General features: G+C 43.0%; 1 protein-coding gene across 3 annotated transcripts in view; it reads right to left on the reverse strand.

Annotated features, from left to right (window-relative positions):
* LOC126249604 (ELAV-like protein 1) overlaps nt 1-12,896 on the reverse strand; it is a 243,324-nt gene that overhangs the window by 82,814 nt on the left and 147,614 nt on the right. For all 3 annotated transcript variants that reach the window (XM_049951268.1, XM_049951267.1, XM_049951269.1), the window contains exon 3: nt 685-788. In XM_049951268.1, the coding sequence (XP_049807225.1) occupies nt 685-788 (104 nt within the window). The remainder of the gene's footprint in view (nt 1-684; nt 789-12,896) is intronic.

Raw genomic sequence — 12,896 nt, forward strand, 5'->3', positions numbered from 1 at the left:
ATGAATGGAACTACTCTTCCCTTCATGCCATGTTCAAGAACTGGCACATTGCCAAACGCTCACAGACTGAGCAGCACAGGCAAATTTCTGAAAGACCAACTGGCATCCACATCGCCAGTGTCTGAGCGGAAATAATGAACCACTGTGGGAGTTTCAGAAGCGCCCAGTCACACAATTAACGTCACGATGCAGGCACGACATTTCACCTGAAGATAGGGCTTGCTGTATTTATTTATTACAGGAATGGGGTCCTTACGGTGTCTACTAGCCCCCTCATACCTGCTTCAAATAGATCTTAGATATCTCTTCTATTTCCCCGAGAAACCTAACGACTGTAAGCGTTATCGCTAAACAGCCGGTTGACTGTTCCCGTCCCTAATCTTAGTGCATTCTTAACTTTGCCTCATGAACAGTAACGCACTTAAGAACTGTTTGCCACCGAAAGAAACTGCCATGTTTATGAGGTATTTTCTCTCCGTCAGTAATCATGACCACGAAAGATTTTTGCTAGTAGTTTACGTACTGCTGAAAATTTATCACTTGAATGTTTTGGCCGTAATACAAATCTATTACGTGAAATAGAAATACCAGCGTTTTTCACGCCGCCTTGGGTGCGTAAAGCGATGACATGACACTGATTTTACATGATCACCCGTGTCACCCATATGATGAATCATCACTTACCTTTATGGTCTTATTCTGTAACCGCAAGCCATTCAGAGTATTAATGGCCTTCTCTGCATCTTCAGGTCGATGGTAGTTCACAAATCCGTATCCCAGACTTTGTCCTGCAACAAACATCAAAAGTTTTCCTTTCACTCCTGCTACAATACGTAATTTCATTTACAGACCAAAGTTGAGTATTTAACGTAAAATGGGTTCAATGTGACAAAAAATTTAATCTGTTATACAGAGGTAGTTGGCAGATATGTTAGGTGCGATACGTAACTAATACCACGATGAGACCAAGTTTCAACCAAATTCTGTTCACCTGTTATTAAAAGGATATGAATATTACATGCCTTTACGGAGACTGTTAGCGTTGAACCTAAACGAATTCCAGCGCATTTATTCAGATAAATGATGCACTAATATTGCAATTTGTATCTATGAGCACACTGCCTACGAAATTTAGCAACAAGCGATCCCAAAGACGAAAGGAATACGTAATACTTACTCTAATATTGATCAAATAGTCTTAAAAGTTACGAAGGACATGAGTAATTACAGCCCAACTGAGAGCGCACTGTCGATTTGCGACATTTAACTTTTACTGACATTTAAGTTATTTACCGCGGCTGCCTGACTTTGCAATAAACGTGTGTACTGTCAACATCACCGAGCATCGACGCCGTGCTGTTTAAATAGAATATCTAATGTCAATCTTTATTAGCCTAGGTTTCTGTATCTTTAACAATTGTGTGAGTTGCTGATCTAGTTGAAATACCTCTTCAAGTTAATCTCAAACGTGTTCGTGAGTACAGAGGTCTAAGGAGCACACTGGCCGCTATTATGATACACCGTAATTAAAACCTTCATGTACACCGCTGACATACTTGAAGCAGCGTGAGAATCAGTTTTGGGACTTGTCAGCAGACAAATGAGTATGTGCGCTCTGCTGCTATCTGAACATTACGTTGTAGTTTCAATTAATACCTCCACTTCAATAATGTAGGCGTAGGTTCGAATTTAACCATTTCTGCAGCCATGTACCAATTCTCACCTTTATGTATTAAGAGTTATTTCGATTGTACTATATAAAGCGTCCTACTGCCGTCATCTCTATTTTTATCAGTCTTGTGGCCTGTGCGTTTCGGGAGATTGATCTATGAGATGAAGTGAGATTCGTATCATATAACGACAGCTTAGATGTTATGCTTTCCTGAGAGAGAACTACTGCATCGTTTCAGAAAGTTTGAGCTTTTAAATTATTTCTGCTGTAGTTTCTGTGTCCTGTTCAACAGCAACTCACACGCTCTTCAACCCTAAGTTCAGCTGTGTAGGTCTACACAAAAACAAATTAATTAGACATGATGTACACGGGATATTGACGAAAAAACTGAACCCCTACGTAATAGCTACCTCGATATTACGAAATAAATTTCTTGTATCTAATTTCATCAGGTTTACTGGCACTACTTTTTATCAGAGAAACCAAGTTCGGCCTGAATCTAGCCAACTTTTCCTTAGTTATCGAACATGCACAGAAACGTCACCGCGATTGTCAAAGTAATTGCTGGAGAACTTACTGTACGGTAAGTGATATATTCCCTCCGGGGTTATTTTCGCCAAGTAACACAGACTGAAGAACCAAAGCTCTAACACTGACCAGATCAATTTTCAATAATTAACCATTTAAGTTTTCCACAATTTCACACTGTACGTAGTAATAAATTCAGTAAATTTCCTGACAAGGGAACCTCCCCATCGCACCCCCCTCAGATTTAGTTATAAGTTGGCGCAGTGGATAGGCCTTGAAAAACTGAACAAAGATCAATCGAGAAAAGAAGAAGTTAAGTGAAACTACGAAAAAATAAGCAAAATGTAGAAACAGTAGTCCATGTGCAACATAGGTAACATCAAGGAGAGCGTAAGCCGAGTATCGCCGTGGTCCCGTGGTTAGCGTGAGCAGCTACGGAGCGAGAGGTCCATGGTTCCAGTCTTCCCTCGTGCGAAAAATTTAATTTATTTTCGCGAATTTATGATCTGTCCGTTCGTTCATTGACGTCACTGTTCACTGTACCGTGCGTTTAGTAGACGAAAGGACGTGCCTCTCCAATGGGAACCGAAAACATTTGATCGCAAGGTCATAGGTCAACCTATTCCTCCACAGAAAAACACGTCTGATATATTCTGTACGACACTGGTGACGGCATGTGCGTCACATGACAGGAATTTATTGTCGACCCACCTAACTTTTACACTTGGCGAATGGGTAAAAAGATTCTTCTACTTTGCCCGATTTAGGTTTCTTGTGGATGTGATAATGACTCCCAAAAAACTGATGAAAACATAATAGTTTGTCACATAAACTGAAAATAAAAAATTAAACTTTTCACTCAAGGGAAGACTTGAACGAAGGACCTCTCGTTTCGCAGCTGCTCACGCTATCCACGGGACCACGACGCTCCGGTGCTAGTATCATCCTTGATGTTGCCTATCCTCCACATGGACTACTCAGTTTATATATTTTGCTTATTTTTTTCACAGTTCCACACAACTTCTTCCTGTTTTCTCGATTAATGTGTGTTCAGTTTCTCAAGGCCTATCCACTGTGCCAACTTATAACTAAATCTGAGGGGGGGTGCGATGGCGAGTTTCCCTTGTGAGTACAGCAATACGTACAGCTGATTTGGCCTTTTAACATGAAAAGTTCGCTGTTGGTTTACTTAAAATGCTTTCTACACTGAGCTCTGGTAAGTGTAAAAATTTTTTTATGTTATTGGTTCCATTAATCTAAATACCATTCAAACCACGACACTCACTTTTCAGCAGTTTGAAACTGTCTGCTGTCAGCCCTTTCACTTTGTCTCTAATTTAAGATGTGTTGGACGAAGAAAAACGTCAAGTAATTTCATTGGTAATGTGACTGACGCTTTGCAACGTTTTATACCATACATGACACCGTAAATTTCCGAGAAAATCTTGACACTACGCCTGTATACACACTTACACACCATTTCCTAGTTCGTGTCAAACACATTTACTACATTAAACTACTTCGTTATAAACGCTGTTGGTAGCAGGTTGTGGTTTATAGCGGCCGCGTCTTTTTTTCGAAGGACTTGCTCGGAACTTTGCCAAACGTGGTTTATTATTTTAATACATCCATCAGGTAATAAACCATTGCACAATTAATTAATTAACATGGCATGCTGATCTGAAAGTTGCGGCAACCACCTCACTGTAGATATATGTAAGAGTAACAGTCATTGAAATGCACCTACGGAACAAATTATCGTCTACTGCATAGCGTATACAGATTCATAACGATGTGCGATTATGAACTGGAACTAGTTGCATGCACATAATAGCAATGCATCGTAGTTTGTGAAAGCTTTATGTACTGATAGAAGAACTATGACAAATTACGTAACATTTATAAATATTTTTATTAGGAGGAAAATATTGCAATAGTTGGTGACATACGAATGGAACAAAATAGGGAAAACCCTAATACTGCCTATTATTTAGTACTGGTTTCGTTTCGACATGAGAGAAATATATCGGCATCGAGCGCGACGCCACAGACAGCAGGGGGAGACTAGCGGGAGCTCGCGCTGAGTCACATGGCTCATGAATCATGGTAGCCTCCCCACGCCGCTTCTCAATTTGCCGGCTGTATCACCACGGCACGGCACTGACCATTTCTTGCTCGACGTCAGGAAGAAGATGCATCTCTTACACTGGCACCTTGCCCGCTTATGTGGCTGACCCTAGACACCTCCACCGTCACAATACTCCACGTTCTCCACCTTTAGACAAGACCGGCGGCGGCAGCAGCAGTCAATGCTTCCCTGTTTTCCACAATTTCACAGGTTGTTTTCCCCAGTTTATCACGCAATGCATCTGAAAGACCTCAAAATATGCATACTTCAATGTATTGTTGGAAACACCCAAGTAAGAGTTTCCAGGTCCGTAAGATTACTTAAGTGCGTACTCAACAACATGTAAGCAACTGCACACTTTTGGAGCCACGGAAAAATAAGTAAGTTTTATCTCGGTTACACGCCCGTCTGCAATGCTGCAAGCTGAAAGTTTCCATTTCTTAGAGCTCTAACGTTTTCGGTGCCAATACCGATCACTTTACGTTAACACCCTAGTTGATACACCCATTTTTGTAATGACGTGGAACTTAGAACCTCTGTTTTAGGTGCTTGTCCTGAATGCTTAATTAGAAATGTGTGCAATTTTTAAAACGCTTTGGCAGCACGGGGAAAGAAACGTCAAGTTCTACTAGTGCTCAGTGAACATTGTTTCGGGCGTTCAGTAGCCATTCATGTCTCTCTTCTGCGTTCTATTACAAACTCACGCAGTTTTCCTCTCTCGTCTCACGTTAACATACCGTGGACAACGAATATACCAGTAATATTATCAATAATGGTATACGAGACACCAGCCTTAAATACAAAAATTAAACGCCCAATAGCCAGTGCGTCAAATTATGTCCTTAGGTCCCTGTTGCTCCCCAGAGCACTCACACTGTAATTCCTCGACTGTATTTAGATCTGAAAATACGCATTCACTCGATAAGCTATACAATTCGTGGTTTTCCGACTTTTTCTTCTAGACTAGTCTGGTGCAGCTTACCATGATAGTTTACACTGGACATCCACCTTCACTTCTGCGTAACTATTGCAATCTACAAGTATCTGCTTATTGTGGTCCACCCTTAGGCCCCTCTGCAACTTTTACCTCCCACGCCTCCATCACCAAATTTGCGTTTGTTACCTTCGGATGTCTCGTATTAACGAAGCCGCCCTTTTAGGGATGTGGTGCCATAAATTTCTTTGTTCTCCAATTCGTTTCGCTATCTCCTCCGTTTTCTGACCTAACCATCTGATCTTCAGCATTTTTCTGTAACTTAATATTTCGAGAACTTCGACTCATTTATTTTCTTAATTCTGCATCTTCCATGTTTCGCTTCCGTCCAATGAAATCTATATTCCGTGTGAAATTCTCTTCTTTCGAGAAAGCTTTTGTTGCTGTTGCCACCGTGCATTTTGTATCCTTTTTACTTCCGCCATGGTCAGTTATTTTGATTGGCGGACAGCAAAAACTCCATCAGTGTCCTATCTAATTCCCTTAGAATAAACCGATTTAATTCGACTGCACTGTTTTATTTTTGTGGATTTTCATCTACTCCATTCATTCCGTTTAGATCATTTACGTATTGCTGCAAATAGAACATCAGAGCTTCCATAGTGCTTCTATAAACGATCCGTTCGTGCTGCCATAGTAGTTTTGCTTCTGTTAGCAGTCCTCTCTATTGCCAGTCGTACTACTTGATAATTAATACTTCGAGATACGTATGCTTGATATCAATAGTCTAGACCAGATTATTTGCGATGTTCATCTCAAACCAAATCCAAAAAGTTGTTGTCGCATACAAAAGAATCTGTCGCAATATCTCCAAATCTGATTCCATAATACGAATTGGTATCTTCAAATCCGGAACTCACGCCGTAGAAGAAATGCCAAGTGGCGAACACAGTGAGCAATCAAAGCGTTACTACGGGAAGGAGTGAAGTCTTTCCTGATTGGCTCCATGATAAACCGTTTTCAATTATCACTTCTTATTCAGAAAGTGGTTTACGGGCCAGTACGAAGTATTTATGAATCCCGCCCTCTTGCACAGAACCAGTCTCAGGGATTAACTCTACTGCGCCATGTACGTCATCGGTGCCGACCGCCGCAACAGTGCAGTATCCGAATACTTTCTTATCTCGTGCAGCTCTATACACAGGCACCACCATAAAATTTTTGTATTTAACAGCCCTCTGACCTCCTCCTCCTCCTCCTCGTGCTCCCCTTTCCTAATGGTTGGAAGGCTGTTAGGTAAAAAGAACTACGATATTTAAGTTCACCGAATTGCAGCAATAATTTTTATGTTCAAACGATCCTCTATAGAGTACCACATATACTGATACCCCTCTGGTCACATGAGTGAAGGCGAAATATGTAGTTCAACACTTTCCGGACGGAACCCATGTACGACTCGCGCAACGGCTGTGTCAGGCGGAGGGCGCCAGAGTCTAGCCCGTACCGAGCGTTAAGACAGTGGCTGCGACTGCGCTTCCTTCCATCTACCAGTAACCATATATGAAGCACAAAGAAGTGTGCGCGCACGCACTGTGATACCAGTGTTCGAATTCAGACCTGAATGTTCTCGAATACATCGCCTTTTCTGTTGGTGCTGAGTGTTGTGTCCGTAGAACTTTCGTCGGTCAGAGCCAGAACAGGCCGAAAAGTATCGTCTTTGTGTGTCCTAACTGTGATGCAGCTCTTTGTGTGTCGGTATTTCAAAACATACAACCCTCAGTCAAATTACGTGTAAGAACGGCGTGTGCAAATGATTCTTTTCCGGGGTAGAAACATGAGTCAGAAAAACTTTAAATATGTGCCGATTTCATCATCTCTCAAACCACCTTTCAACAAATAGTTGAAGCAGATTTCATAGCTTCGAATGACATCACATGGCTTAATGCAGCCGTCCAGCTTCCCCAACCGCAATAACTGAGGCCTCTCTCAAAACTTAACAGCAACGGTTCCACAGTAAATTTACAGATATCTGTAATTTACGGAAAAGACTAAACTTTTACGAATTTAATTTTCGGTTTAGCCGTTTGCGTGACGTGAGCAAGCAATAATTGTTTCTTTTACCAAAGATCACTCATCAATATCCGGTTTTGATTTGGACAAAACGTTATCTCCCAAAATAGTTTCGCGAGTGTTTAAATACTTACAATCGAAATAAAGACTCTCCCGAACGATGCAGTAGGATATATCAGACACCAAAATTACTTTTAACTTTGGCTGAAATTCTTACGCCCTGTTCTGTGCGCAGAAATGTGCAATTAAAATGTGCACAAAATATTCAAATCACACGCACCGCAAAGAAGTGTTATTTTACAGGGAAATGCTAAAAACCTAACACGTAATATTCTGCCGTGAATCGCACTGGTAGCTTTATTCCGTTTACAACGAGTGACTTACGCAGGTTGAACTGATTTGACGAATAACGACAAGACATGCATTCCGCAATTAATGAATTGTTGGCGACTATGACAGTACTGCGTTCAACTGAACTGAACAATGAGAAAGTTAAGTCGCCTGCTAGTTTACGTAGTTGTGTTGCCTCTTACTTCCATTACAGTAGATACTTCTGTGACCAAAAATCAGGATGCCTAAGATGCATATTTAAGTGACCCCTCTACATACGGTCTCCCCTGATGCCTGCCGACCGAGATACAGTAACTGTTTAGTGTCGGAAGTCACGTCACAACGGAAATTATTTAAGACTGGATACAATTTACTAGGCTAAAGAACGTTATCATGAAAGGATTTCTACTATGCATATCGCACTGTCTTACGACACGCAAGCAAATCTTGCTGTTTTCAAAACATCTCCATGCAGCAAGTCACAGCATGTATCCCAGAATGCATGTTCTGGGACGAATCGTCGTCGCAGGGAAGATCAGTGTATTATTTAAGTATCTCTAATACAGACATTAAAAAAAAATGCATCACCCGGTACCCAGAACTCGGGAAGACAGACGTTGACTGTGGATATTGTATTACAGACACAGTCCCTTTAACTGTTCAGAGATGTCACTGTACCCGCCCGAGGATGTAAACCACCATGCATGAGCAGCGCCTATTAGACGGAAGGGGTCAAACAGCCTATCAATTCCAGTCATTCCACCAGAAAGGAGGTACAAGCCTTGTGTTGCCTGTAGTTCAACCATGCCCAGACAGTCAATACCGCGGTTCGATCATGTCCGCATTGTTACTTTGTGCCAGGAAGGGCTCTTAACAAGAGAAGTGCCCAGGCGTCTCTGAGTGAATAAAGTGATGTTCGGACATGGACGAGATAGAGACAGAAACTGTCTATGACATGCCTCGCTCAGGCCGCGCAAGGGCTACTACTGCAGTGATTGACCGCTACCTACGAGTTATGACTCCGAGGAAGCCTGACAGCCACGCCACCATATTGAATATTGCTTTTCGTGCAGCCACAGGACGTCGTGTTCCGACAGAAACTTTGCGCAATAGGCTGCACGATGCGCAACTTCACTCCCGACGTCCATGGCGAGGTCCATCTCTGTAACCACGACACCACGCAGCACGGTACAGATGGGCCCAACAACATGCCGAATAGACCGCTCAGAATCGGCATCACGTTCTCTTCACCGAAGAGTGTCGTATATGCCTTCAATCAGACAATCGTCGGAGACGTATGGAGGGAACCCGGTCAGGCTGAACGCCTTAGACACACTGTCCAGCGAGTGCAGCAAGGTGGAGGTTCCCTACTGTTTTGGGGGTGGCATTATGTGGGGGCCGACGCACGCCGCTGGTGGTCATGGAAGGCGCCGTAACGACTGTATGATACGTGAATGCCTTCCTCCGACCGACAGTGCAGCCATATCGACAGCATATTGACGAGGCATTCGTGTTCATGGACGACAAATCGCGACCCCATCGTGCGCATCTTGTGAATGACATCCTTCAGGATAACGACATCATTCGACTGGAGTGACCAGCATGTTCTCCTGACATGAATCCTATAGAACAAGTCAGGGGTAGATTGTAAAGGGCTGTTTATGGACTACATGACCCACCAATCACTGAGGGACCTACGGCGAATCGCCGTTGAGGAGTTGGGCAATCTGGACCAACAGTGCCTTAATGAATTTGTGTATAGTATGCCACGACGAATACAGGCATGCATCAATGCAAGAGGACGTGCTAGTGGTTATTACAGGTACCGGTGTGTACAGCGATCTGGACCACCACCTCTGAAGGTCTCGCTGTATGGTGGTACACTACGCAATGTGTGGTTTTCATGAGCAGTACAACGGGCTGAAATGATGTTTATGTTGATCTCTTCCAATTTTCTTTACAGGTTTCGGAACCGAGGCGATGAAAAACTTGGTGGTGTGTATATCTTGACTCAATCGCATTCAATTCTCTTAGCATGCTTCAGCGATTTTCTCTCAGTACAGATCTCGTAACATGCTTCTAAATTTACTGTTATGTGGTATAGGTTCACAACCTTCACGCAATTATTAAACACGGTTGTTTCCGTTTAAAGACGCCTAGTTATTTTTTCAATAATAGCAGTAATCGGGAAAAAAACATGTTTAAAATTTTAATAGTTTCTTCCAGAACTCATTCTGCAGCTGGGGATGTCGAACTCACGTGAGATGTTAGTTTTAGTTCACTATACCCAATTCATGGAAAAGACCATTTGCAATTTAAATTCCCAGGCGCTTCCATTTATTTTCAAGGTGAACGTACTAGAATCGCTGAAAAGCTGATGATGGGTTATGTCTTCCGGAATGATTGAACTCCTGTTAATATTTTGTGTTGAATATCTGACCTGAAGACTTGGAGCCGGCAGACAGTGCCTATTCACTGCCGTGCAGATTGACTAAAATCGTTATCCCCACCCTGCAGGAATGTAAGTCTATACCCATGCGTGAAGGCGCCTGCGATGATAATCCGCGTCCACGTCGAACGCGCCGCGCAAACGAATGAAGAGGTTCCGTGCAGCGCGGCCAGTGTGAACGTCAAACCGCACTGCTCTGCGCAACAACGATCAAGTTCCTGGCAGTGTCGGTACATCAAAGGAAATTGTTAAGTCGTGCGCGGCTTTGGACGGCGTTCTAATTTTCCATTGGTACCGACGTGCACGGGCGCACACAGTAAACACTGCTGCGCACACAGAAATTACTCCACTTCGTTCCGTGCAGTTCTGTGCTGCTCTGCGCAGCGCGTTTGTGCGCACTGCCGCCCTGCGCGACGGAGCAAGGCGCGTCCGGTGTGGATACGGCTTTACAATAATGCTGCCGATAAAAGCCGAAGGGTTTACTCACACGTTTGACTTCTTGCGATGAAGAGGTCTGCAGCTGAGAGCTTCGTAACTCGCGCACCGCGGTGGCAAAGTTGTTTCGAGAACATAGAATATGACAACTCTGTGCAAAGAACACGTGTTAATAGGAAACATAAAATGAAGCGAACTCTTTCTGAGAAGATTATCACAACAGGAACAAATATGATCGGGCACTGGACGAAATATGCTGTGATTGGAAGTACTGTACGCCGCAGGTATCAGCGGAGGAAATAGAAAATAGGAACTCCGCGTTCACAGTACTGCCGAAAACTGGTACTGAGACCTCTGTGGCAAGTGATAATGGCAATGAGGGCATTTACGTGCAGTAGCACAGTATTCTGACATTTCTATTCGCCAGTGCCAAGGAATCAAAATTAGACGCCAACATCACACAAGAATTAACTTTCATCAGTGTACTTGTTCGGTTCTGATTTTTTTCACCCTGACCAGTTTTCATGTTCACTGCCACGGCATACCGTACAGCGGCCGCCCGTTTCCTTTTACAATGGACGCCACAATAACTACTTGCTCTGTGCGTTTACTGACGTGAGATTTGTGGTTCGTCTAACCACATGCGACTTTTCCCGTTCGCTCAAGCACGCGCGTTCTTTCGCGCTTTAAGGAATGTGGAGATGGTCGCTTAGGTCCCACATTTGATTAATTTCCCAACTGTTTTTACCGGTACCAGTTCCATTGCCAGCATAGATACGTAATACATGGTTCTCATTTCGACGAGCTACCTAGCTGTTCTGAGTACAATTTGAGAAAAGGTATTTACTGCGATTTTTACTGAATTACCGAAGCAAGCATAAAACTCTTCAATAGCGGAAGAAAGATGATATCTCCTGTTCACAACTGAGTCCTAACAAGACAGACCTTGCCCCCCTTGCAAATTACAATCACACGAATTAAAGTCGAGGAGACGGAGGCGGCGGAGCACGTGGCCGCCCGTGCGAGCTATTTCGGCCGCCTCCGCGCCGTGATTCAGGCTGCGGCTGGCCCACCGCCCGCGCACCCCGACATTTTTTGTGCGCGCGCCTGTCTTACGCCGACACCCGCTCTGTACCGGGACGTATCGCACAACTCAAAGCTTGGTAGTCACCACGTTAAAAAGTAAACAACCGCTCTCACTCTTCGAACATCACTGCCCAAAGACTGGTGACTTAGTACGTACCGTTCGTCGTCGTGCTTATCAAGAACGAGAAAGTTATTACCATCGTCCAGCGTCTACAGTTTTCCTTTATCTCAGTTCGTAAAACGGTTACTGTACACCGTCATTTAAAACCAGCCAATGGCCAGCAAAGAATAACGACACTGTGGAATGATTCGTGAACTAACAGTTCTGTTACTGCTTTGCGTTCACATTTCGACCAAGTGAAAACTTTTGCACAATGTATGAGACATGCGAAATACACTCAGACATTAGGAAAATACAAAATCTCCAATTCCATAGAAAGCAGGTGCAGATGTGTGTGAATACTGCCGAGCCATTAATTTAGTAAGTCATGGTTACTGACAATGATTCACAGAATAATTGAACATCTGGTAGAAGCCGACCTCGAGGAAGATCAGTTTTGGTTCTGGAGAGATGTAAGAAGGCTGAAGGCACTACTGACTATGACATATCCTAGAAGATGGGTGGCAGAAATTCAAAACCGCATTTACAGATGCAGAGAAAATGTTGACTGGACTACAGCATTGGACATTTTCAAGGTAGCAAGGATAAAGTACAAAGAAGGAAAGGATATTTCCAATCTGTACAGAAACCAGACTGCAATTTTGGAAGTCTAAGGACATGAAAGGTAAGCAATGGTTGAGACACAGTGTTTGCTGCCCATCCTCTATATTATTCAATCTGCTCATTAAGCAAGCTGTGAAGGAAAGGAGAAATTTAGCAAGGGAATTAAAATTTTGGGATAATAAAATTTCGTGGTTTGCCGATGACATTTTAATTCCATCACAGAGCAACTAAGCTATGGTCTTTTAAGCGTGACTTAATGTAATTGACAGTGTCTTGAAAGGAAGATACAAGATCAACAAAATCAAAGAAGGGAAATGGAATGTAGTCTAATTATGTCAATTCTGGGGGAATTAGATTAGGAAATGAGACGTTGAAAGATAGACGTTAAGAGTAGAGCGAGTAATATACGGGGCACTGAATCGAACTGGGGAAAAAATTTATAGCGCTACTTGATTAAATAAACGGCTCGGTTGACACTAAACACCCTGATACGTCAAGTAACTGTAATAGTAGGCAATGGTAGGAATTGTGGAGAGTAAA

The sequence above is a fragment of the Schistocerca nitens genome, chromosome 3 (assembly GCF_023898315.1).
Source record: "Schistocerca nitens isolate TAMUIC-IGC-003100 chromosome 3, iqSchNite1.1, whole genome shotgun sequence".
Lineage (NCBI taxonomy): Eukaryota > Metazoa > Arthropoda > Insecta > Orthoptera > Acrididae > Schistocerca > Schistocerca nitens.